This window comes from Oryctolagus cuniculus, chromosome 18, assembly GCF_964237555.1.
Source record: "Oryctolagus cuniculus chromosome 18, mOryCun1.1, whole genome shotgun sequence".
Classification (NCBI taxonomy): Eukaryota; Metazoa; Chordata; class Mammalia; order Lagomorpha; family Leporidae; genus Oryctolagus; species Oryctolagus cuniculus.
In genome coordinates, this window is record NC_091449.1 from 1435451 (window position 1) to 1462561 (window position 27111).

Genomic DNA, 27111 nt, shown 5'->3' on the forward strand with positions numbered 1-27111 from the left:
GAGATGAAGCCTCTGCAGACGGCTTTATGTAGGGCCTCAGCTACTGGAGACCCATAACAACAGGGGAGAAGGGTGCACCCAGGTCCAGAGAAACTGACTGTTACTGAACAGCCAGTGTTCAAGCACTAGTCAGGGACAAGTACACCCCACACAGCATACTCAGTCAAAGCCACTGTTGGAGAATATGTGAAACATGGAAGACAGACAGGTAGGGGACAGCCCTGGGTCAAAATGAAAATAGCAATGGTAACTAGGCAACTAGGTAAGAAAAGATGGTACCAAAACATGAGCACCCTGGAAAACTCCTGGCATGGTCTGAAGCCTCTCTGAGCACATCCTGGCCCCCGCCCCAGCTCCACCTCTGAATTACCTCTTGGTGTAAAGGGCTGTCCCCACAACTCCAGCTGGACAATTTCATGGGTCTTGGAAGCTTTAAGTCCTAAGGGAAAGAAAGGCAGGACACGTGAGTGGCCAGCACTGGGCCAGAGTGACCTATCCCATGACAAACCACAGGAAAAAAATGCACAGTACAGACAGAATCTTAGAAGCATCTTGCAGGAACTACCCAGTCAAGTAGGGATCCTGTCAGTGTGAACACATCCCAGTACAGGCACACCCAAGGTAGGTCAGTCAAAGGAAAGGGGCACAAAACTTTCATGCACCTGTACTGCATTACCAGGCCATGGAGAAGCTGACACGGTGAAATCCATTAGGCTGACTGCAGGACTGCTGGCCCCCAAAACCTTTCCTGCAGGCCTCTGGGGCAGCTAGGGAGAGAAAGCGGTGTATGCACAGCCCAGGTCTATACCTACAATCCCTACTCCAGGACACTGGAGAAGGAAGCGGCGTCTGTGGCCCAGCGGTGAGGAGGATAGTCCTGCCTTTAGGAAAATGAGAAACAGCAGAGCCAGCCCAGAGCTGGGACAGAGCATAAAAATCTCACCTAATGAGTCCAGAAGGGCCGAGGTCTCCAGCATCACGCTGCGATAGAGGTGTCTCTGGGCTGTATCCAGCAGATTCCACTCCTCCCAGGAGAAGGAGACAGCCACATCGGCAAAGGTCACGAAGCCCTGCCACGCGGGGAGAGCTGCGTTTATATTCCTTCCCCAGGACTCTGGACAGCCTCCCAAACATCCATGCTTACGACCATTCCCCTCCTGAGCCCCTTCCTTGGAGGGGAAATGGGACGAGGAGGAAGAGAAAGAAGAAATAGGAAGGAAGAAGAGGAAGAGGAGGAGAAGGAGGAGGAGGAGGAAAAAGAGGGAGAAGTGGAGAGGTGGAGGAGGAGGAAGAGGAGAAAAAAAGAGCGAGAGAGATCTCATCTACTGATTCACTTGCCCAGATGCTTGCAACAGCTGAGGGTGGGCCAAACTGAAGCTGGGAGCCCAGAACTAACCCAAATTTCCCACATGGGTGGAGGAACTCAATGACTTGAGCCATCAAGACGGTGTCTTCCAGAGTCTACACCAACAGGAGCCAGAGTCAGGCAACAAATCCAGACATGCTAACATGGAACACGGACATCTATCTCAACTGCTAGGTTAAACACCCCTTCAGATTTTCCATCGTTGATCACTATGGCTATAAAACCTTCTAAACCTCACGTCCTTGACTGCTTAAAATGGGACTCTATCCATATAATCCTTGGTCTATATTCAAGGCTCTGACTATGTGAGACCACTGTCCAGGGAGCTCAGAAGGATAGAGGAGAGCAAGCCAAGAATCCCAGGACACCACAGTCCTGGAGACCAGCATGTGCAAGCTGAGATGGGTGAAGACTAAGGACATCCTCCACTTGTCTCTGCATGGTCTGCAAATGAGACGCAGCCATAGGTTCCTATACAAAAGCGAAGCTGTGAAAAGCAGGCAACAATGTCCCTAAGGACTGGCCAAGCTCCTCTCACAGACGGTGGGGTCAGTGTGCCTTCCCATCTACCATCTGCGTCTCCGTCCTCAGTGGTACCTGTGGACAAGCACCTGACTTCTCTGTACCTCGGTGTTGTCATCCGTAACAGGGAGATGATAATGGTACCCACCCAATAGGAGCAGTGTTAGATCAAACCCATTCCTATGTGTCAGTGACTAATTATCAATTCTTACTGAATGCACATGTAATTACTGCTTCTGTTAACATTTTCAGTGCAAATACGATAACAGGTTTTAATCACGTGAATGTTTTTTAATATTCCTTTTAGCTAAGAACACAATATTTAAGAATCTGATTTTAATCAGATGCAGATTATTAAGTTTTCAACTTTATTAAGTGTTTGCATCATTTAATTGTTGAGTTCATGTTGTTTTAATTGTCCCTGGGTATGAATCTTGATTAATCAGTGCTTCAATACTTATTTTGTAAATCAATTCAGGAGGAATTGGAGCAGCTAAGTTTGGCAACGTGGCTGCCTGCTATGTAGTTGTCAGAAGGCAACTCTTAGGACACGGGTCTTTCCATTGTTCTACACTGGAGTCCAGGGGAACTTGGGCATCAAAGCAGCTGTTCCATCAGCCTGCCTGGCCTTTCATTTTCTCCACAAGGAGCGGACAAAAGGGCAAGAGAGCCTCCTGAGCCCGCAGTGGCAAATCTATGCCACTCAGCTGGTCCTCCGTCCACGTCCTCCACCTCCGGCAGTCATGCCTTGCTAACAACAGGGAAATGCTGTAAGGAATGCACCACTGGGTGGTTTCGGTATGCAAACATCAGAGCACACTCAGATAACCCCATGTTTCTGCACAACTAGGTTTTATGGGGCCATCTGCTCCTGGCTCCTGACTCCTGGCTCCTGGCTCCGGCCTGGCCAAGCCTTGGCCATTGCAGCCATCTGGGGAGTGAACCAGCGGATGGAAGACCTCTCTGTCTCTGCTTCTGTCTGTGACTCTGCCTCTCAAAATAAATAAATGATTATTTACAACAAAGAGAGAGAAAAAGTCCCAGCCTGGTTCCATCGGTGTGCACGCTGGCAGTGGGTCCCCCGCCTCTGCGCATTGATTTTTCTTGAATAAACTCGCTGCGGCTGCAAGTTCGTATCCTGCCTCCTCTCTGTTCCGCACTCCTTCTCCTCACACCGGCCACGAGCGCCTCACGCGCCTGAACCCCGGGGCCGGGTTGCAGGGACGCTAGCAGGTCTCCCTCACTCAGGGCACGGAGGGTGCAGAACTTACCTCAGCCGGGCGCCTCAACGCCGCCGCCGCCATCAGATGCCGTGAGCAGAGCGTGGCCGGGAGCCGCGGCGGGAAGGGCCGCTCCCGCTCGCTCTGGGCACTGCCGAGGAGCCTCACACTCGACTCCGTGTGGTGAACACAGCCCGTTTCTTCTCGCACCTCCCAGGTCTCCTCACCTCAACGCAAAATGACCTCTCTGGAGCAAGGAAAATGATTTCGCCACGGCGACGCCGGAAGGCCCGCCCAGGCACGGGAACGTCAGTTTTCATTGGCAGAAGGGTGCAATGCCTTCTGGGTAGTGTAGTTCTGGCGCCATCAAACTTTAGTGGGCGTGGCTGTGCACCCGGAGAGTGGGATTCTTGCGTTATTGCGGACTGGCATGGATTTCAGGTTCCCTCCGCTGAGTTTTCCTTCTCTCCAAGCACTTGCGGTTCTTCAGGGCCACAGTAATTGGCTTCCTTAGGCTGAACCGCGTATACATTTCCAAATTTTCCTTGGCAAAGGGATGTCCAGTTGAAAATTCAGTGATGCAATACCTGAAGTGTGAGAATAATACAGGGTTCTGGGGCCGGCGGTGATATAAGGGATAAAGCTGCCGCCTACAGCGCTGGCATCCCATATGGGCGCCTGTTGGGAGACCTGGCTGCTCCACTTCGATCCAGCTCCCTGCTAATGCACCTGGGAGAGCAGTGAAAGATGGCCCAAGTGCTTGGGCCCTGCACCCACGTCTAGCTCTGGGCTCCTGGCTTTAGCTGTCCCAGCCCCAACCCTTGTGGTCATTTGGGGAATGAACCAGTGGATGGAAGATTCTCTCTCTCAATCTCATTCTCTCTCTCTCTCTCACTCTCACTTTCTTCCTCCCTCCCTCTCCCTCTAACTCTGCTTTTCAAACAAAAACAAAAACAAAAACAAAAAACCTGAAAGAAAGGGCTCTGAATTGTAGATACAGATAGTTGGGAATCTTAAGTATTTACTTTCCTCCTTCAAACCATGCTCATTTCAAATCAGTGTTCAAGAAGGACAGTAGGCATCAGAACCATCTATTAGAAGAGTAGATTCTAAATCATTCACCTATAAGATTATAGATAAATCATAAACTGACCACTATGACTTGAACCTTTGTGAACACATCTAACAAACATGTTGTAGAATACAGTCATAGCAAAGTGCATACAATATAATGCAGCTTATGAAAAACTCGGAATATGACAAAAATAAGTATATCAATTGTAGAAATCTACACAGATATTAAAAATATAAAGACACTTGCAGATTGCTTCTCAAAATTTTCGGGTATTAGCTCCAGGGGGTGTGCCAGGCATTATGAGGGGACAAAGGAGAGTGAATGCCTAAGAAACTATTTATCATGAATGGTTATCTCACAGATGTGTTTTTTAACTAAAAAGCAAGATGTACACCTCTTGTCAACACTCCGCTGAACATGTGAAAACTTTAAAATAAAAGGCTAAGTAGCTTTATTTTGTCACAGTAATAAAAATGGGTGCCTCAACAGAACAAATCGATTCATCTATGTGTGGAATTTCAAATAACTTGACCACTGAGGGGAAACCCAAGTATTGAATCATTTAGTTTAGATGAAATGATTATCTACAACAGGATTCACTAATATTGAATTCATAAAATAAATTCCATGAGGATACTTTAAAAGAACAATATCAACATATTTTGGCCTATAATTGTTGTTTATAACTCTGGAATCCAGTTGTATTTCCAACTTTTAGGACTATTCCCATGTCTGTAAGAAATGAGAACATCAAAGCTGGAAGCCCAGACCTTATCTTTAGCCAGATCTCCTTCAGGACTGGAGACTATCTCCTCCCTTGAAGGTTCAAGAAATGGCTGCTAACTTAAGAAATGTTGAAACTGAACGTCAGAGGACAATTCTTCAGATGGGTTACATGTGGCTGATATTTTCTGGAGGTGATAACTGCAGACCAGAAAAATGCGAAGGAGGTAACCATAGAGGAGCCAAGTCCCAAATAGTCACATAAAAAAAGGTAGAATAAGTGTCTAAGTGATGAGGCACGAAAAAAATCTGGTGACTTCGAGTAATAGGAAGAAGAACACAGTGGCCGGGCCAGGGGATAGGGAAAAGAGTAACACTGGGAACCAGACATGACTGTGAATTCAGTGTTCAGCTCTCTGCTATATAACTTTCTAGTCAATTCTTCCTACTTCTCCCATTCATACTAAATGAAAATAAATTTTTTCTTAAAAAAAGAGGAAAGAACAGTGCTAGATTCTCAGCATCTCTGTACCCCCAACCTGAAAAGTAGTGGTCACTGAAGGAAACCTTTGCCTGTGGTTTGAGACTTGGTTGCCGGACCAACCCTGTTATCTCTTCACTCACTCCTTTGAACTAGTTTGTTAACTTTCAATATGCTGTGACTCCTTTTAAAAAAAATATTCATTTGAAAGGTAGAATGACTGGGGGCAGGGGAGAGAAGTGGAGAAACAGAGAGACTGGTCCCTCGCCAAATGGCCACACCAGCAGGGCTGAATCAGGCAAAAGCCAGGAGCCAGGAGCTCCAGCTGGGTCTCCCACACAGGTGGTGGGGGCTCACGCACGTGGAATCACCTGCTGCTGCACATCCCTAGTAGCTTTGGGATCTGCAAGGAGGGAAGGCCTACACTTCCAGGAATGGAAAGTTCCTACCTGTACTTCCAGGGAAGAAAAGTCCTTGTCAAGGTCCCCGCGGGTGCCTAAAGGTCAACCAGTAAGGCTCAGACCTGCCTCAACCTTTAACCCCCATGCCCTGAATCTATAAAAGGAGCTCTCCCAATCTCTGCCGCGCGACTTCCCTGGTCCCTGCTCTGTTGGGACCGAGGAACCTCGCCCGGGAGCGGAATCCTAATAAAAGCCTGTGAATTAATTGATTCGTCTGCCTGGGAAGATTTGTTATGCGCCGGACACCTTGCAATCCCCAGCACATCAGCAGGAAGCTGGGTCAGAACGCAGAGCAGCCGGGACTCAAACCAGCCCTCCAAACCAGATGCGGGCTTAACCCACTTTGCCGTAGCACCCACCCCTGCCTGTGACTTCTTAGTCTACTAACCGCCCTTGATATTATAAAATATCATCATCTTGGGGGGCTGACGCTGTGCGTGGTACGTTACCCGTCCCCCGGCGGCGCCGGCATCCCGTATTGCTGATTGATTGGAATGGTCAATAAAACACGGCATTGTGGGAAGACACAAATGTGAACTGGGTGATCAGTTAAGGTGTCTGCTGCTCACAACACGAATCAGTTTCCAGCTATATAAGTCTGCGTGACATTAGTATATGGTGTGATACTTGCCTTTTTTTTTTTTTTTTTTTAATGAGCATTCTCTGCCTAAGGAAGACTGACATAATAGACCTCTAAATATTTCTGTGCTGTTACAGACTACGCTCACCAGCAGTACAGATGTGACGCCTTTAAGAAGCGATACCCCGCCTTGGCCGCTGGGGCCGCGTCCCACTTGCAGGCGTCCCTAGGCTCGCGGCCGCGGGAACTACACTACCCAGGAGACCCGGCGGTGGGACCAACGCAGGCCCGGCAAGCGGGCGAGTCCCTTCCTGCAGACGACCCCGGGGCGGGACTTCCCGTGCCCGCCGCTGGCCGACGTGTGGTTGACTTCCCTGTCATAGTCCGTGAGAAGGCAGTGCAGGCCGAGGGTGACGAGAAAGGGAGACCGTGAGAGGCGGCGGTGTCTGCCCCGAGCGGAGGCGGGGCTGGCGCTCCGCAGTGGCTGCCAGGGAGAGCTGGCCTCTAGGAGGCGGATCGCGGGTCCCCTCTCCTGACACCTGTCTCCGATGGCGGCGGCAGCGCCGAGGGACTCGGCGCAGGTGGGTGTGAGTGCACGGGTCCTCGCCCCGACCTCGTCTCTGAATCGTACAAGCTTCAGATGAGGGCTCCTGGGGGAACTGCAGCCCAGGCCCCTGCGTCCAGGACAGCGGAGAACCCCGTCGCCAGGCAGCTCGATGGGTTGTGGAAGGACGTTACGTGCGCGAAGACGTAGAGGTGCCACACGGCTAGAGCACGCCGGAACCTGGCGTCCTCTGTAGCTGTCGGGTTAAGAGTATGAGGAGTCGTCACCCTGGATGGTCATCCTGAGCTGCCTGGCGTCCACTCTGAGGCCAACGGAAGGTTTCCAACGGAGGAGAGACACGATCAGAGACGGTTTAAGAGTATTCCCTAGGCTGCTGAGAGGAGAAAGGCTGGGGGTTGGTTGTGGGGTGATGAGAACAGGACACAGTAAGATATGGTTTAATATAGTCGCTCGGAGGCTACCCTAAAGACTGAAGCTGAGGGTTGACAGTTGGCCCCAGGCCACCTTAGGACTCAGCAGGAATCAGGGATAGCCTAAGCCTTATGGTTGCTAACCCTTCACAGGCTCCCTCTTCCCACAGGTTGCCATGAACTCAGAAGTAATTATGGACCCTGTCCAGGTGAGGGGAGGCTGTCCATGCTGGACCCTGGGGAACCCCAAGCCTAGAGTCTTGAGTTCAGGTCTTGGTTATATGGGGGCTCCCATTCTTGAAAACCACTTGACTGAAGCTGGGAGGCTGCTTCAGACGCGGGAACCAGCATGAGCAATACTTGGAGGTGAGGCTGATGGGAGTTTCCAAGGAACCTCGGGTCTCCACCAAGTCTGGTAGGAACCAAGGACAAGGGGCAGGAGTCAGACTGGAAATGACGGCTGAGGAGTTGGGTTTCTGTTCTAAAGGTCGGAGACCTCGGGGAAATTAGCTGGCAGAAGTCTGGGCCGGGCTTAGTGCCTTTCTGCCGACCTCCTGGTTGCTGTTGATGAACACAGTGAGCAATGGGGTCAGAGGAGGGAAGTGATCTGACCTAGATCTTATCCTCCCCATAGATGCCACGCAGAGAACAGACTAGATATTTTTGGGAGTTGATAAATTCTGGCAGAGACAAGGAGATCAGAGAGGAGGCTCCTACAATATTCCAGATAAGTGGTGACAGATAGGCCGTATGGGAGGCTGTGAAGAATCACGACATGATTAGATTTTATGCTGTTATAAAGAAAAAGAATCACCCTCAAGGTTTTTTAACCTTAATAACTAGAACGGTAGAAGCTTTATCAGCTGAGATGGACAAGTCAGTGGTAAGAGTAGTTTTCCATGTGGATTTGAAAAGTTTATTTGTGATCATGAGAGGAGTCTGAGATATTCCAAGCATACTGAGTAGAGGGGTCATGTGAGATTCTGGACACAGGGGACTGGAGTTCTTTATAGGGTTTCAGAATGAATACATCCAAAAGGTAGAAGATGATGTTTAGACTGGGGCTTAGGAGAGAATCTTCACATCACAACGGTTGTGCAGTGAGTGAACCAGTAAGGTGATGGTGAAGGTCACTGATTGCTTAGCCGGCCAGTTGTGAGACAGCTGTGACCCAAAGAATTATATGCTTGGGACTGTGGATTGATGGCACCTGGGCCATGTTACTGGTCTTAAAGGAGAAAGGTATGCCCAGCTTTGGTTGTCTGGCAAGGATGATCTTAATGACTCATGGAGAATTAGCTAGCAGTAGACTTGGGCTCCATATGCCAGCCCAGAGCTTAAATGGTACCTTCTGCCCTCCTCCCTGTTGTTGCTATTTGGTGAACAGAGTGAACACTGGGAGCACAGTGACAGAACAGATGCCAGTGGCATCTGGTCCTGGTATGTCTGAATTGAGGAGTTGGGTAGGAGAGTTCCCAGGTGTGCGCTCATGGGGAATGGATGGGGGTCCTCAGGAGAGAGGCTGTTGATGGACTCGACTCTCCCCACTGCGGCAGGGGCAGGTGAACTTTGAGGACGTGTTCGTGCACTTCTCCCAAGAGGAATGGGGGCTCCTGGATGAGGCTCAGAGGCTCCTGTACCGCGATGTGATGCTGGAGAACTTTGCACTTACGGCCTCACTGGGTAAGGCCGTCACACCCACCCCAGGATCCTGGAGTAGATGTTTCCCTTCCCCCTTTTCCTAGGGCAGCCTAGCCCTCCTTCTTCAGTTCCCTGGAGGAGTGCTATGGAAACTGCCTCAGCTGTGTGTGTACTGCCTACTGCTCCTCAGCAGTTCCAACACCTGCGGTCCGAAAGACTCATAGGGATGGAGCCAGCATCCTGCAGTCAGCTTAGCGGATCATTTCCATCTTTTCTTTCTTTCTTTTCCATCTTTTCCTTTCTCAGATTGAATGCCTCTGTCCATATCCATGTCTGGCAACTCTGAGCCCAGATTCTGCCCCTCCTGACATTTCCTGTGGCTTGCCTATCTGAGGAATTACATGGACCAGTATGGTCACTATTTGTGGGGACACCTGGACTAACCCTACTCTGAGATAATTTTTTCTGTTTTTTTTTTTTTTTAAAGATTTATTTATTGAAAGTTAGAGGGAGAGAGACAGCTTGAGATCTTCCATCTGCTGGTCCACTACAAAAATGACCACAATGGCCTGAGCTGGGCTGTTCAGAAGCCAGGAGCCAGGAGCTTCCTCCGGGTCTACCACGTGGGTGCAGGGGCCCAAGAACTTGGGCCATCCTCCACTGCTTTCCCAGGTGCATTAGAAGGGAGCTGAATCAGAAATGGAGCAGCTGGGACTTGAATCAGCACCTAAATGGGATGCGGGCACTGCAGATGGCAGCTTTACTCACTACACCACAGCACCGCCCCTGATAATTTTTCTGTTTAGCTTTCTTTTCTATGGGGTGGCTCCTCCAGACCAGTGCTGGCCACTCACCTGCCCTCTCTTTTCCTTAGGACATGTCTCTTCTGTATCCCATTGTAGTTGCCTCACTGGAGATGGGCAGTGAGTCCAGGGTACCTGATTGGGTAAACATGATTCCATTGACAAAGAAACTGTAGGTGGGTGTGCCCTGCGTGAGGGAGCTGAGGAAAGATGGGGTGTTAGGACTGAGTTCACACCATTCCTTAACCTTTCTGAACCCACAGGAGTTTTTATCCAAGGCTGTGCGATATGCCTTATTTCTGTCAACTTTCCCATTTACACACTTGCCTTTCATGCTCTGACCTGTGGCCTCTGGCTGTTCTACACCTCAATGTCTGCCCTATTCCCCTCTACTGTCTCTGCAGTGCTCTCCAACATTGACCTGTACTTATGTGTCATGAGATGTGCATACTCCAGGTAGTCTTTAAATATCATCTGCTCAGCTGTGATTTGATTTCCTTGCATATGCACATAGCCTTCTGCACAACTCTCACCTGTTCCAGCAGCCAAGGGAATCCAACTGTGAATGGCATCACTGGAGACCCCGCCTCTCCCTGTGCTCTGTCCCTTGTTTATATTTTCTCCTGACTGAGGCCTCCCCCAGTCCATTACCTAAGATGCCAACTGCTATTCAGCAGAGCTTTACTCAACTTAAGCTCAGACCCTTGTCCTGAAAGTAGTCCTATGACCTTCATCTTAATTGTATTAGACACACTTATGAGGCCCCACTGTGTCAATTTATACATCATCAGAATTTCTATGCTTTCAGGTTGTTCATGTGGAATAGCACATAAAGAGACACATTTTGAGAATGGTGTTCCTAGAGAAGGAGTGTCACAAATCAGGACCAGCAAGGGAGGTTTTTTGATACAGAATGCCCACCATCAGATGTGTGGCCTGGCCTTGAAAGACATTTTGCAATTGGCTGAGCGCCAGGAAGCACACCATGGGCAGAAACCATACATGAGTGTGTCATGTGGGAGACAATTCTGGTTTAGTGCAAACCTTCACCAGCACCAACAGCAACACCGTGGGGAGACGCCCTTTAGAAGGAACAAGAGCCAGGCCTTGCTTGAGAACAGCTGCCTTGTCCAAACATCACAGGTGATCTCTATGCAAGAAGGTGGTATGGACTTCCCAACCAGCTCGAACATTTTCCAGCACCAGGTCCCCCGCAGTGAGTGGAAGCCACGCAGTACCTCCAAATGTGAGGAGGGCTTCTCCAGTGGACAAAGACATTACACATGCAGTGAATGTGGGAAAACCTTCAGCCGCAAAGACTCACTTGTCCAGCACCAGAGAGTTCACACTGGAGAAAGGCCTTATCAGTGTGGTGAATGTGGGAAAACCTTCAGCCGGAAACCCATCCTTGCTCAGCACCAGAGAATCCACACTGGAGAAATGCCTTATGAGTGTGGCATATGTGGAAAAGTTTTTAATCACAGCTCTAACCTTATTGTACATCAGAGAGTGCACACTGGAGCAAGGCCTTACAAGTGCAATGAATGTGGAAAAGCCTACAGCCACAAATCCACTCTCGTTCAGCATGAGAGTGTCCACACTGGAGAAAGGCCTTATGAATGCAGTGAATGTGGGAAATACTTTGGTCACAAGTACAGACTCATTAAACATTGGAGTGTCCACACTGGAGCAAGGCCTTATGAGTGCATTGCATGTGGGAAATTCTTTAGCCAAAGTTCTGACCTTATTGCACACCAAAGGGTTCACAATGGTGAAAAGCCTTATGTGTGCAGCGAATGTGGAAAAGCTTTTAGTCATAAGCATGTTCTTGTTCAGCACCATCGAATTCACACTGGAGAAAGACCATATAAGTGCAGTGAGTGTGGGAAGGCCTTCCGGCAAAGGGCTTCCCTTGTACGGCATTGGAAAGTTCACACTGGAGAAAGGTCATAGGATAGCCAGGAATATGCCATCTCCTTGTTTGACAAAATGACTAGTACCAGAAAGGAGCTCCCACAGTAGCCTTCGTGTGTAGCCTTCTAGCCATCAGTCAAGTTTAATCTTACACCTTAACACTGCCCGCCCTGGGAGATTTGAGTGTCGCTTGTATAGGAAGCGTTCTGGAGCTTTCTTGTTCTTTGGAAGCTGCCCAGGACCCTCGCTGGAATTACTTGACCAGTGTCTCTGACTGAAGCCATTTATCTGCATAGCGGCAGGTTCCACTTTGTGCACACATCATCCCGACATCCTCAAAGAGGCAGGTCTCTGTCCTCCTCCCTTTCCTAGAGGAAATAACTGGTGGTGTGGGCTCCTGGAGGACTCTCGCCCCTTCCTGCCCCACACTGGTTTAACCATGAGGCAGTTTAGGCCGTGAGGATGTACACTTTGTTCTGTGGTCTGCTTGTAGAGAAGCCTTTGGACACTATTGACTTCATATGGCACTTGTGATGGGTTTTTCCATCATTCAGGACATCTACCCTGAAATTTCCTGCCTCATATTCTGGTTTAAAAAAAAAAGCCTTAATTTTTAGACTGGACATCTTGAGGATGCTGTTCACTTTGTGGGCTGGATTGAGAACTGAGTTGATCTCTGCCAGCATGAAGCAATGAAAAGCTTTTGCCAGAGCTCTGTGCCTTGGTCTTACAGGTGATAGTACGATGGCAAAGAGTTCCAATTCTAGTGACAGCCTAAGTTACACTGCTGCTTAAACTCTCCTAGGAAAGAATATATTGGTATTCTTTGTGAGCCTATTTGTTTCGTCTGTTTGTCAAGATAGCAGGTGTGGCTAAGGTCACCCTGAAATTGTTGTGACAATCTAGTGTGCCTGGGCGCAGCATACATTTAGGTCCTCCTGCAGAGGATACAGCTCCTTGAGGAGAACTGGGACCTGCCAGGATCCCTTAAGTCTGTTCGGTAGGCAGCTATCATGGGCTGTCACCTGAAACAATAGGTGGTACAAGGGGACTGCAGCATACTACAGGGAAAATGACCCTCCTAAAAGTGCACCCACATATGTTTCCATCACTGTGGCTTTGTTATGAGAGTTTGCAGAAATTCTTAAGACTTCCATACGTGTCTCTTAGAGCTAAGGCCATTGTTAGAGTAAATATAAATAGTCCTGATTTCCCCCTCATCTTTGCCCCGGCAACCATTGATCACTGTCACTATAAGCTTATCCACACTTCCTAGAATGTTTTATATATGTGTACATATGTACATATATATGTAATATATGGTAATTCAGTGTGTAATGTATCTGGCTTCTTTAATTATACACTATTGATTTTATTCACCCAAGTTCTACTTCAGAAGTTCATTTCTTTTCATTTGTACTTTTGCTGAAAGTATTCCACTGTAGAGAGCTATATGCAATTCCAAAGCAAATGTTCCAGAAAGAACTCATACTTAAGAGCCAACTGCAGTATCTTTTTATGACCTTAACCTGAAAGTAAAATTCCACCATTTCTGATACATCCTATAGGCATCACTGACTAATCCTAGTAAAAGATGGAAGGAAACTCTGCAGTGGGAAAATATAAGGAGGTATGGATTTGTGAGTACTTTTTTGGATGCTGATGACTATAGTGATCAGGATTATTTTTCTTTTTTCAGTCTTTTAATGGTAAATTAAATAGACTAGTTTTCAAGTATTAAACCAACTTTGCATTTCTGGGGTAATCCTCATTCAAGATATATGTATTCATTTTCTGTATTATTGAGTTTTTTATTTTTTTAAAAAGATTTATTTATATATTTGAACATCAGAATTACAGTGAGAGGGAGAGACAGAGATCCTCCATCCACTGGTTCATTCCCCAAGTGGCTGAAATGGCCAGGGCAGAGCCAGGCTGAAGCCAGGAGCCAGGAACTTCTAATGGGTCTCCCTTGTGGAAGGCAGGGGCCCAAAGACTTCAGCTGTCTTCCAGCTACTCTTCCCAGGCCATTAGCAGGGAGCTGGATCAGAAGTGGAGCAGCGAGGACACAAATGGGTGCCCATGTAGGATGCTAGCATCACAAGCAGTGGCTTTACCTGCTTTGCCATTATGCCAGCCCCAATATTACACACACTTGATCTTAGCCAAAAGGCCAAGAAGCGATAGCCCCAATATTTTTCTTAAAAATGTTTGTATATATAGTCATAAGAGATACTAGTTTCTGATTTTCTTTGATGCCTAGTTTAGCTTTGGTGTCAGCAAAATGCTACCTTTACAGAATGTTAGGATGTACTCCTTAATTTTCTGGAAGAGTTTGTGAAAAATTGGTATGATTTCTTCATTAAATGTTAGGTACAATTTACCAAATGAAGCTATGTGGACCTGGATTTTTTTCTGTGTGTTAGTTTCTAACTGCAAGTTTAATTTCCATGATAGACTAAAACTTGAATAATTTTTAAAAACTTAAGTATAGTCATATTTATAGTCATAATGTCATTAATGCTGTTCTGTTCAATAAGACTGCATATAGGTGGCAGTCTTGTATGCTTATAATGGAGCTGAACATTTCCTATCATTTAATGACACTGTAAAAGGTATAAAGTTGAAGTGTAATATGCTACTCTTGTGTTGTGGTCATGTTGGTATAAATGAACCTGTTGTGCTGTATAAAAGTATAGCACATACAATTATGTACAGTACATGTACTTGGTTAAAAAAAAACTATTTTACTAATTATTTTATTTGCTATACTATATATATATATATATATATATATATATATATATATATTGGAAGGCAGAGTTGGACAGTGAGAGAGACAGAGAGAAAGGTCTTCCTTCTGTTGGTTCACCCCCTAAATGGCCGCTGTGGCCGGCACACTGTGCCGATCCGAAGCCAGGAGCCAGGTGCTTCCTGCTGGTCTCCCATGTGGGTGCAGGGCCCAAGCACTTGGGCCATCCTCCAGTGCACTCCCGGGCCATAGCAGAGAGCTGGACTGGAAGAGGGGCAACCGGGACAGAATCCGGCGCCCTGACCGGGACTAGAACCTGGGGTGCCCGCGCCGCAGGCAGAGGATTAGCCTAGTGAGCCATGGCGCCAGCCTTGCTATACCATATTTTTATTATTATTTTAGAGTATACTACTTATAAAGAAAGTTAAATGTAAAACAGGATGCCATGTTGTGCTGGCAGCAGCCTCCTACAGCTCATGTTTACAGAGCATCTTTATTGTATCAAGGGGCCACGTGAAGTGACTGATCTATACCACCTGGGTTTGTGTGAGCACATTCTGGGATGTTTGCAAATTGATGACATCATCTGACAGTATATTTCTTAGAGTGTAACACCATCATTATGGGATGCATGGCATGTGCATATATTTTCTCCACAGTGACTTTTGATGGTTCGTGTGTTTTGAAGGAGTATATTTTATTTAAGTGAATTTTTTTTCTAAATATTCACATGTTATTACTTTACTACTTGTGGAATCTATAGTGATACCACTCCTCTTGTTCCTGATACCAGTAATGTTTATACTTATACAGTATTTCCCCTTTTTAAAAAGGTTTGTTTATTTATTTATTTGAAAGACAGAATCACAGAGAGGGAGAGACAGACATCTTCTATCTGCTGATTCACTTTCCAAATGGCAGCTGCAGCCAGGGCTGGGCCAGACCAAAGCCAGGAGCCAAGAACACCATCTAACTCCCATATGGGTGGCAGAGGCCCATGCACTTGAGTAATCATCCAGTGCCTTCCCAGGTGCGCTAGCAGGGAGCTGGGTTAAAAGTCAAGCAGGTTGGACTTGAACTGACACTCAGATATGAGATGCCAGCATTGCAAGCAGTGGCTTAACTGCACAACACCAGCATCGGTATTTCTCTGTTTGACTAGAAATTTACCAAACATAAGGATCTTCCTAAAGCAGTCAGTCTTATTGTCTGTTTTGTTCCCATTTTGACCTTTATGACTACATTCAGCTTTTGTTGGATTTGTTGTCTTCTTTTGCTACTTTTTAATATGGATGCTGAGGTTCCTTACTTACAACCTTTTTTTTCCCCCTAAGGATAGCCCTCTGCACACTTACAAATACTTAATGCTAAAATTCGTCTAAGAACTGTTTTAGTTGCCACCCACAAAATTTGATAGGTTGTATTTTCATTTTAAGTTTAAATCTTTTCTAATCTCCTTTTTAGTTTTTCCTTTGATACACAGCCCTTTTTTAAGAAGGGTATTTTAGTTCCAGATATTTGCAAATTTTCCTTATCTTTCTGGTAATTTCTAATTTAATTTCACTTAGAGTAAACACTTTATGAATTATTTACATTCCTTGAGACTTGCTTTATTGTCCAGAATACAGGCTGTCTTGTTAGGTGCTGTGTGTCAACTCAGAATTAGTGAATATTATATTCTTGTTTGGTGAAGTATTCTACAAGTGTCAACTAGTCAAGGTGGTTGATAATATTGTCTAAGTTTTCCATATCCTTACTGATATTCTGTTTTTGATTTGGCTCTGTCCATTATTTGAAAGGGATTATTGACATCTTTGAATATAAAAGTAGACTTACTGGTTTCTCTGTACAATTCTATCAGGTTTTGCTTTGTATATTTTGAAGCCTTTTTTATTAGGTAAATATGTCTTCCTAATGAGCTGGATTCTAAATATGACACTGGTACTCTTGATTTTCTTTCTGTTTCATGGAAGCAATATAACTTTTGGGAAGATTTGATCCCAACCATTTTTAGAATGTGCTATTAAATTTGAGGCTAATTCATCACCCACAACCAAGATACAGCCATTTGGTTTTCTCTACATGATGCTTCATTAATTATGAAAGTTTTCCACTCAAACTGGTTAGCAAGAACTATTCTTGTCTCTGTATGAGCTTTGAAAAGTATTCCACCAAATCCTTATACACAGTAGTCTCCCCATAGTTCCTCTATGCATAAACAGATTAGTACACAGTAGTCTCCCTATCTCCTGGTGGGTTCCTCCATGCATAAACAGATCAGTACCCAGTAATCTCCCCAATTCCTGGTGGGTTCCTCCAAGCATAAACAGATTAATACACAGATAAATCCTCAAGGATAGCCCTCTGCACGCTGACAAAGTTCCTCTCTTGTACTCTGCTCCATAGACTTAACCACCTTGACAAACCCAGACTCACAGCTCTGCCTCCCTAACTCAGATACTGCACCTGGGGCTCTCTGTTTTTGCATGAGGGCCTGGAAGTTTTATTTTCACAGGCACCTTAGACAGGCATGTGTCTCACATCATTTGTTTGCTCTCTCTTATTAAATATTGCTTTCTACCTAATGCCCAACATATTGAAAATCAGTTCTATATGCTTTTTAGTTTTTTTTTTATTTTTTTGGATCCATACAGAAGATCAATATACCTCCAAAATATATACCTTGAATAAATCAGTAGAACTTATATACCTCTGGCCATCCCAGAAAAAAAGAGAAATCACATATTACAAATATGAGCAAGGAAAGATAATGAAATACTAGATAACTAAAACATAATGGCTGACTGATTGTTTTAAAAATTTATTCTTAAAAGGGGCTGGTGCTGTGGCATAGCAGGTAAAGCCATCACCTGCAGTGCCAGCATCCCATACTGGTGCTGGTTCAAGTCCTGGCTACTCCGCTTCTGATCCAGCTCTCTGCTATGTCCTGGGAAAGCAGTAGAAGATGGCCCAAGTCCTTGGGCCCTGCACCCATGTGGGAGACCTGGAAGAAGCTACTGACTCCTGGCTTCAGATTGGCACAGCTCCGGCCATTGTGGCCATCTGAGGAGTGAACCAGTGGATGGAAGATCTGTCTCTCTGCATTTGCCTCTTCATAACTCTGCCTTTCAAATAAATAAACAGCTTTAAAAACTTATTCTTAATAAATTGAAATTTGAAGAAAATTCATTGAAAGATACCAACAGGCCAGGCTCAGTCAATAAGAAACAGAACATCTGAAAACATCCTGTCAAAGGCATTTAATTCATATTTCTAGACTAATACTACAGATCTGATTATAAATATAAGAAGCCTTTCCACTAAAAACTTCAAGATGGCCTCATTAAAGAATCCTACCAGTTATTAAATGAAGAAGTAATCAGTATTCTATTAAACTCTGCCAAAAAACTAAAACAATGATAAAACTTGAAGTCTTAGATAAGACAGTTCATGGGGGTTGGTGCTGTGGCGTAGAGGGTAGAGCCGCTCTGCCAGTATCCCATATGTGCACTGGTTCTAGTCCCAGCTGCTTCACTTCTGATCCTGCTCTCTGCTATGGTCTGGGAAAGCAGTAGAAAATGGCCCAAGTCCTTGGGCCCCTGCACCCACGTGGGAGACCTGGAAGAAGCTCCTGGCTCCTGGCTTTGGATGGGCGCAGCTCCGGCCATTGTGGCCATGTGTGGAGTGAACCACTGGATGGAAGACCTCTCTCCTCTCTCTCCTCTCTCCTCCTCTCCCTCTCCTTCTTTATCTGTGTAACTCTTGACTTTCAAGTACATAAATAAATTTTTTTAAAAAATGACAGTTCATGGTGGACTCACAGAAAGTTTCAGAATGAGGGCTGCTAAACCAGAAAGACACAAGCATGTGATTAGAGGATTCAACCTTTAAGCCAGACCAAACACTGAGGGGAGACTGGCTAGTGATGGAGTTGTCATATGGATACGCTTGAATCAACCATGGCTACAAAGTAAGGTCCTCGTCAAAACTCTGGATATTGAGGCTTGGTGGAGCATCCTGGCTGCCGAACACATGGATATACCAGGAGGGTGATGTGGGCTGACTCCATGGAGAGCAGACTATGCTCCCCAAGATCTTGCCCTATATACTTTCCACCTTGCTGTTCCTAAGTTTTATCCTTTGGAGTAAAACTGGAATAATAAGTATGGATGGCAATTTTGGTGAGTTCTATAATAATACCAGACTGGATAACTGAAAAAGAAAGGAAACTTCTCACAGTTATGAGGCTAGAAAGTCCTCAAGCTACTAACGTGGTGAGGATCTTCAAGCTGCCTCATAGCAAGGTGGAGGACATTACATGGGGCAGGCAATGGGAGCATGATGGCCCAGGTTTCTCTCCCTCTTGTAAAACTGGAAACCCATCATCAGGGTCCACTCTAATGACCTCACCTAACTCTACTTAACTCTTAAAGAGCCCACCTCCAAATACCATCAACTTATCAATCTGGGCACCACATTTCCACCACATACACTTTGGGGATGTACTGAAACCACAGCACCCATGGGGACTGATGCTTACTCTGGGTAGTTGCTGTCAAAGATTTGGAGTCAAACCTCAAAGAGATCTCCTGATATAGGACAACTATTAAAAACCTGAAGCTTGGGGCCGGTGCTGTGGCATAGCAGGTAAAGCCACCACTTGAGTGCTGGCATCCCATATGGGTGCTGTTTCAAGTCCTGGCTGCTCTACTTCCTATCCAGCTCTCTGCTGTGATCTGGGAAAGCAGATGACCAAGTCCTTGGGCCACTGCACTGGCATGGGAGACCTGGAAGAAGCTCCTGGCTCCTGGCTTTGGATTGGCACAGTTCCAGCCGTTGTGGCCAACTGGGGAGTGAACCAGCAGATGGAAGACTTCTCTCTCTCTCATCCCCTATCTCTCTCTCTCTCTACCTCTCCTTCTCTCTCTGTGTAACTCTTTCAAGTAAATAAAATCTTAAAAAATAAAAAAAAAACCTGAAGCTGGAGCTGGCACTGTGGCATAGTGGGTAAAGCTGCCACCTGCAGTACCAGCATCTCATATGGGTGCCGCTTCAAGTCCTGCCTGTTCCACTTCCAATCCAGCTCTCTGCTATGGTCTGGGAAAGCAGTAGAAGATGGCCCAAGTCCTTGAGCACGTGCACCCGAGTGGGAGACCTGGAAGAAGCTCCTGGTTTCAGATTAGCACAGCTCTGGCAGATACAGCCAACTGGGGAGTCAATCAGCAGATGGAAGACCTCTTTCTCTCTCTGCCTCTCTATAATACCACCTTTCAAATAAATAAATAAATCTTAAAAAAAAAAAAACATTGAAGCTAACTGTAAGAATTCAGCTTGAATTTTGGTCATAACCACCATCTTGCCCTTTAGGAAACTGATGGTCATCCCAAGGCTCATGAGATAAAGTCACTAAGATAACCTGCCAGGACTGTTTCTCCTGGCAAGACCCTGGGATGTCCTTTATCTAATGACTGGAATACAAATATTTATTGAAAAAATCCAAGTGTGCTTAAGTTAGCCACAGGCTACCTTTGTCTAGCTTAAAATATGAAGTTGTCACCATGGAGTGGTTGTGTGAAGACCTGCATGTCTGACAAAGGCCTGAGACCATGCTCTTCTCCAAATAAACATATTCTGCATATCCTGAATTTGTCTGCCTCCTTGATTGGTCTTTCTGCATCTTTCACAATCAGCAGCTCGCTGCTGTATACCAAGATTTCCTGAAATACTGACTTTATACTAAGTGAATCTGAATGCCTTTCCACTAATATCAGGAAGAAGGAAGAGCTGTCCACTCTCACAGCTTGTATATAACATTACACTGAAAGTCCATGCAAGTGATATTTAAAAAAAGAAATCATGTACAGATTGCAAAGGAAGACCAAGATGGTCATTATTCAGATGACAGTTTTCTATTTAGAAAACTCTTGGTTATCTACTTTAAAAAGACAATAGGGGCTGGTGTAGCACAGCAGGTTAAGCCACCACCTGCAATGCCAGCATCCCATTTGGACACTGGTTCGAGTCCTGGCTGCTCGACTTCCAATTCGGCTCCTTGATAATACACCCAGCAAAGCAACAGAAATGGGCCCAAATGCTTGGGCCCCTGCATCCACATGGGAGACCAGGATTATGCTCCTGGTCCAGCCTCAGGTGTTCTGGCCATTTGGGGAGGATGGGAGATAATCTCTCTCTCTCACTTTGTCCCTCTTTCCCTGTAACTCTACCTATCACATGAATAAAACTTTAGAAAAATTGAAAATTAAACTCAACAGTCATCTAGCAAAAATATGCCCCATTTTCCGTTATTAGAATATTCCATTGAGACTAGAAGTAAAGGAAAAACATTCTTACTCTGCTCATATTCAGTATCCTACTGAAATTTCTACCTATTGCAATAAGGCAAGAAAATTTAAAGCTACTAGAAATGAACAAAACAAATTTGCCTGCCTCTCCTTACTACCTTATACTTCTTCAAATGTTATCCTCACCATGACTTTTACCATAGATGAACAATATCACTACACATTCAACTTCTGGTTTTATAGAAATCAGTGTATTCATTTCATTTAAGTAAATCTTAAAGAATTGGGTTTCTGGATAATATGTTAAGTGTATGTTTATGTTGATAAAACACTGCCAAGGGTCTGGCGCTGTGGCGTAGCAGGTAAAGCCATTGCCTGCAGTGCTGGCATCCTATATAGGCACTGGTTCAAGTCCCAGATGCTCCACTTCCGATCAGCTCCCTGCTATGGCTGGGAAAGCAGTGGAAGATGGTCCAAGTCCTTGGGCCCCTGTACCCACATGGGAAACCTGGAAGAAGCTCCTGGCTCCTGGCTTCTCATCAGCCCAGCTCCAGCTGTTGCGGCCATCTAGGGAGTGAACCAGTGGATGGAAGACCTCTCTCTCTACCTCTCTTTAACTCATCCTTTCAAATAAATTAATTAATCTTAAAAAAAAAAAGACACTGCCAAATTGTTTTCCAGGGGACGGCACTGCAGCGTAGCAGGTAAAGCTGCTGCTTGCAGTGCTGACATCCAATATGGGCGTTGGTTTGCATCCTGGCTGCTCCACTTCTGATCCAGCTCTCTGCTAATGCACCTGGGAAAGCAATAGAAGATGGCCCAAGTCCTTGGGCCCCTGCACCCACATGGGGGACCCAAAAGTTCCTGGCTCCTGGTTTCAGACAGGCCCAGCTCTGGCCATTGCGGCCATTTAGGGAGTTAACCAGCAGATGAAAGACTCCATCTCTCTCTTTTGCCTTATTGTAACTCTGTCTTTCCGATAAATAAATAGTAAAAAAAAAAAAAAAAAAAAAAGGTTAAAGAAATTGCTTTCCACAATAGCTGATCTGTTTTTCCATCTCAACAATCCTGACCAATATTTTTATGGTCAGGCATTTAAATTAGGGGTGAGTATTGTGGTACAGTGTGTTAAGCTTCCTCTTGGGAGGCAGCTCCCTGATCCAGCTCCCTGCTAATGTGCCTGGGAGACGGTAGGTGATGGCTCAAGTAGTTGAGTCTCTGCCACCAACATGGGTAAACACATGGATTTCCTGGCTCCGGACATCAGCCTAGCCCAGCCTTAGCTGTTGCGGGCATTTGGGGAGTGATCCAGAAGATGGAAAGTATCGATCTCAATCTCTCTCTGCCTTTCAAATACATGAATAGACATTTTAAAAAGATTTTACTTATTTGAGAGGTAGATTTACAGAGAGAGGGAGACAGAAAGAGGGGTATTCCATCTGCTGGTTCACTCCCAAAATGGTACCAGTGTCCAGAGCTGAGTTGATCCACAGCCAGGAGCCAGGAGCTTCTTCAGGGGCTCCCATGCGGGTGCAGGGTCCAAGCACTTGGGCCATCTTCTACTGCTTTCCCAGGCCATAAGCAGAGAGCTGGACCAGAAGAGGAGCAGCTGGGACATGAACTGGCCCTAAATGGGATGCCAGTGCCGCAGGCACAGGCTTAGCCTACTATGCCACAGCGCTGGCTCTGATTAAACATTTTTAATAAATAAATCATATCCATGGGTAGTTGGTATGAAGTAATATCTCATTGCAGTTCTAATTTGTATTTGCATTTTCCTCTGGACTAATAATGTTGGGGAATACTGCATATGCTTTATGCCATGGATGCATCTTAATGTCAATACTTGTTCAGTTCACTTACACATTTTTAATGAGTTATTTGATTTTAGCTTTGAATTTTAAGGTTTTTTTTTTAAAAATACAAGTCTTTACTTATATGTAATGTGCAAATATTTTCCCTGTTTTCATTCTTTCATTCAGAGTCTTTTTTGCAAAGCATAAGGTCTTAATTTTGAGAAAAAACAATTTATCCATTTTTCTCCTGCAGTCTTGTACTGTGTCTAACAAATACAAGTTATTTGCTTAATGAGAGTCACAAATATTTTACTCCTGGGGTTTTTTTGTATGTCTGTGTTGGTGTTTTATGGTTTTAGGCTGTATATTTAAGACAATGCCCCATGTTGAGTTGACTTTTCTGCATAGTGTTGAAGTAGCACCTTAACAGTAGCGACTCCATTTTGGAGCACTTGAGACTGCATTCTGGGAAAGTACCCCCCCCACGAGACTCTGGTCTGAAACTATGATCTCAAATAGTTGGACAATAGCAGTGCACTACATCACCCTTGGCAGAGCACAAAAACCCCCTAGCATGATTGCTCAAGCTTAAAAGTAGAAAGGTTACACCTGGGTTAATGATAAAACTGTGACTTGTCTATGTCTTACATATAATTTAGATTAATGTCAAGATCATAAATGATAATTGTATGATTGTAACTGGTATTGTCAAGATTATATGAATATTTATTTCACTTAGGTCTTAGGTTATGCTGACCCCAGTAACTATGTACTCTCTTTTGATTTTATGTACTCTCTTTTGATCTTAGCAACCGTGTATAGCAACCATGTATCCCCCCCCCCCCCCACGATCTTGCGGTTTTTGCCTTTATAAACCCTATACTTTAGTTCCTCGGGGCTGCTCTGTTCTGGTCTGATCAGAGAGCCCCAGCATGCTGGAAAAAAAAAATTTTGCAATTTGCATGAGAGATGTCTTTTGGAGACGTTCCTCGGGTGGTGGGCGTTTTCGGACTCTAACAGCATTGACTGAAACATAGGAAAAAGGATGGCTCCAAGATAGATATTGGCTAAATCTTTTTTTAAATAACTGAAAACTTTATGGTGTTTTCACGGAGATCAAAGACTAAGGTAGGATTAGGTTTGGGGTTAACCTTGTTTGGGTACATTAAGATATCTATCAGAGAAGCAAAATTGGATTTCAGGTGAAATTTTGGAAATTTGATTCTGGAGCTCAGAAAAGATTCTTGGAAATACTGACCAATTTTATTAAAAATTCTTGGAGGATTAAAGGACATAAAGATGCAGAGTTGCCCATTAGATTTAGCATTGAGCATACAAGATTTAAAGGGATAGACGGTGGGGAGGGGGGCAGCAGGGCAGTGAGGGTGGGGTGGAAGTGTGAAATTACAAAGATCTCGAAGTAGAACATAGGTAGGCAAAAGGGATAGAAGAGATTTTTCCTGGGGCCCGCGCCGTGGCACAATAGGTTAATCCTCCACCTGTGGCGCTGGCATCCCATATGGGCACCGGTTCTAGTCCTAGCTGCTCCTCTTCCAATCCAGCTCTCTGCTGTGGCCTGGGATAGCAGTAGAGGATGGTTCAAGTCCTTGGGCCCCTGCACCCACATGGGAGGCCAGGAAGAAATTCCTGGTTCTGGCTTGGGATCGGCACAGCTCCGGCCGTTGCGGCCATTTGGGGAGTGAACCAACGGATGGAAGACATTTCTTTCTGTTTCTCCCTCTCACTGTCTGTAACTCTACCTCTCAAAATAAATAAATAAAATCTTACAAAAAAGAGAGACTTTTTCTTTCAAGAGAGCAGGTATGAGAGAATATTTACCTTGCTCATGGGATTAATCCAGGAAACAAGACACAGAAGAAATTTAGATTTCAAGTGGACAAAGAATGTAGAGCCCATTTGGTGCAGGAGGGCTGCTCTTCTACAGACATGAGTGAAGAAGGAAAATGGGGTGGGGGCCGGCACTGTGGCGTAGTGGGTAAAGCCACCACCTGCAGTGCTGGCATCCCATATGGGCGCTGGTTTGAGTCCCAGCTGCTCCTCTTCCGATACAGCTCTCTGTTATGGCCTGGGAAAGGAGTAGAAGATGGCCCAAGTCCTTGGGCCCCTGCACTCACATGGGAGACCCTGAAGAGACTCCTGGATCCTGGCTTTGGATCAGCTCATCTCTGGCCACTGTGTCCATCTTGGGAGTGAACCAGCAGATGGAAGACCTATCTCTCTCTCCCTCTCTCTGCCTCGGCCTCTGTAACTCTGCCTTTCGAATAAATAAATAAATATTTTAATTTAAAAAAAAAGAAAAGAAAATGGGGTGGACACATTTGCAGCCCCACTTATCCTGTTACCGAGGAAATACTGGAATTTTGTCATATCCTATTTGCAGAAGAAAATATGAAATGAGTTTATATGAACTGGAGAGAACTGTGAAGAGAAAAGGCTCATTTGTGAATGAAAATGGCCAGCAATCATGGGAGTATAAGCGTGTCCACTGGAAGTCTGTTGGCACGTATTTTTCAATTAAAGCTTTAATTGTTTGAGCAGTTTTAGCTCTACAGCAAAACTGAGGGTAACTATTGATGTGTTCCATGTATTCCTCTCCCCACAAATACACAGCTTTCCCCTAGTATCAACATAGCATGACTTAACACTTTCATGTATGACATTCAGAAAAATGAATACATCATAGTTGTGCATTTCAGTGAATTTCCCTTACGTCAAGGCATCTCTGAAACCAGGCCTAAATCAAGGAAAGCAAAGTGTCAGCTTACCAGTGTGTTGTGGGCCATCCCCTCAACCAATAACCAATCAGTCTAATTTCTAACATTTATCATTTCTAGCTTTCTGCTTTCTAATATAGTCTTGTCCCATTTTTCACTTCATACTCATTTTGAATATGATAGCAATTTCTTTCTTTTTTTTTTTAATCATTGATTGGGATGAAGAGTTACAGAGAAAGAGATAGAGAAACCCACTACCCGATAGTTCACTCCCTAAATGCCTACAATGGCCAGGGCTGACCAGGCCAAAGCCAGGAGCCAGGAACTTCTTCCAGGTCTCCGACAGGGGTGGCAGGGCCCACCACATGGCCCATCTTTTGCTGCTTTCCCAGGCGCCATTAGCAGGGAGCTGAATCACAAGTGGAGCAGCCAAGACTGGGGGCAGTGCTCATATGGGATGCCGTGTTGCAGGCAGGGCTTAACCAGCTCTGACAACACCTTAGCTGCAGCTGCTTTTACTTCCTTTCTTCCTCTTTCCTCTCTTCCTATTCTTTTGCTCCTCCTCCTATTTGTTCACCCTGCCTCCTTCTTCCTCCCCTCTCTAAATCCTTCTTTTTCTCCTTTTTCTTTGTCTTCCTTTTCCTTACTGTTCCACTCTCCTGATATCTCTCCACCTAATGTAGAGTATAGGGCTGCATGTGCCATATGTGCCCTTGCAATATGTATCTGATACAAGGTGACACAAGGATGTAGAGAAGCAGTCTAATCTGAGGGGCAGAAATAAATTCTTCACAAGGCTCTATCCCTCTTCAAGTTCAGGGCTTACTCATATAAGTCGGCTTCCTTGGGTTCTTCAATGGACTTAATTTCTGTGGATGAGATAACACAGATATTCCAATTTCAAGATACAGGAGAACAAAAACACTGCATTTACATGTGAAAGAGGTGCATAAAATGTGTGAATGTTTAATCACATAACCTCCAGTTGCACCTCGGATTAGACATTATAAATTCACCCAGATTCCACCCTCACAACACCGGTACATGTCCACATTCTGTGTTGGCCTATGGCTGGGAACCTCAGTGAACTTTCATGGCCCATTCAGAGCAGCCATAAGCATAGAACACCATTTTCGAGTTTGCTTCGCTGACTTCCAGGTCCAGCAAGATATCCTTTTAAGTTTTACTCTAAAATGGCACGAAGTGTAGGACAGAGTCAGCTGACTCACTGACTGCCTCAGGGTTGTGCCCTGACTCCTCTGCCCAGCAAAGGACCCATGGAGTTGAACAACAGCAGTGCGCATGGCAACCGACACAGCACACAAACTGCTGGTAGGGCCACACCCAACAGAATTCAGAGACACCGTGCCACTATGCAGTTTCAATGTCTGCAGTTTATTTTTATGTTCAGCTACAATATGCCAATAAAATACTACAGGTATAGCAAGGGCCAAATCAACATAAATGATGACAACTAATTTTATTATTTATTTATAAGGATTATTGATGTGAAAGAGCTACAGAGAAAGAAGGAGAACTGAAGGGAGAGAAGTGGGGAGGGGGGAAGGAGGGAGGGTGTGGGGAATACCACACGAGTCCCAAAAATAGAGTCACAGATCACCACTTACCTGACCAGCAGAAGGAGGTGAACTGTGGAAACTCCAGAAAATTCTAGAGTCAAAAAATACCACTATCCGCAAAGTGAAAGTAAAGAAAAATGGAGTCACTCATGTCAAGCCAGAGACTGATGACATCATTTATGCTG

At 45.3% G+C, this 27111-nt stretch overlaps 2 protein-coding genes across 5 annotated transcripts in view; one reads left to right on the top strand and one right to left on the bottom strand.

Moving 5' to 3' along the window:
* LOC100345379 (zinc finger protein 773) overlaps positions 1–27111 on the bottom strand; it is a 66961-nt gene that overhangs the window by 26500 nt on the left and 13350 nt on the right. The window contains exons 2-4 of the mRNA XM_070063464.1: positions 3160–3695; positions 944–1070; positions 371–439 (exon numbers count right to left, since the gene is read on the bottom strand). Coding sequence (XP_069919565.1) covers positions 371–439; positions 944–1070; positions 3160–3192 — 229 coding nt within the window. The 5' untranslated portion in view covers positions 3193–3695. The remainder of the gene's footprint in view (positions 1–370; positions 440–943; positions 1071–3159; positions 3696–27111) is intronic.
* On the top strand, positions 6680–14169 carry ZNF772 (zinc finger protein 772). 4 transcript variants are annotated; one of them, XM_051835299.2, is made up of 4 exons: positions 6680–7351; positions 7574–7612; positions 8960–9086; positions 10656–14169. In XM_051835299.2, the coding sequence occupies exons 1-4, from the start codon at positions 7265–7267 to the stop codon at positions 11798–11800; spliced, it is 1398 nt and encodes a 465-aa protein (XP_051691259.1). In that variant the 5' UTR covers positions 6680–7264; the 3' UTR covers positions 11801–14169. The 4 variants fall into 4 exon arrangements, with proteins under 4 accessions (XP_051691259.1, XP_008247208.1, XP_051691260.1 ...); XM_008248986.4 differs by having other exon boundaries at positions 6680–7009; XM_070063462.1 differs by having other exon boundaries at positions 6681–7009; positions 7574–7769.

Excerpts from the sequence above, each read along its gene's own strand:
- ZNF772 (XM_051835299.2), top strand. The coding sequence starts at position 7,265 with ATGGTCATCCTGAGCTGCCTGGCGTCCACTCTGAGGCCAACGGAAGGT. Across the intron at positions 7,352-7,573 it reads CGATCAGAGACGGTTTAAGA|GTTGCCATGAACTCAGAAGT; the intron begins GTATTCCCTAGG and ends CTCTTCCCACAG. Across the intron at positions 9,087-10,655 it reads TGCACTTACGGCCTCACTGG|GTTGTTCATGTGGAATAGCA; the intron begins GTAAGGCCGTCA and ends CTATGCTTTCAG.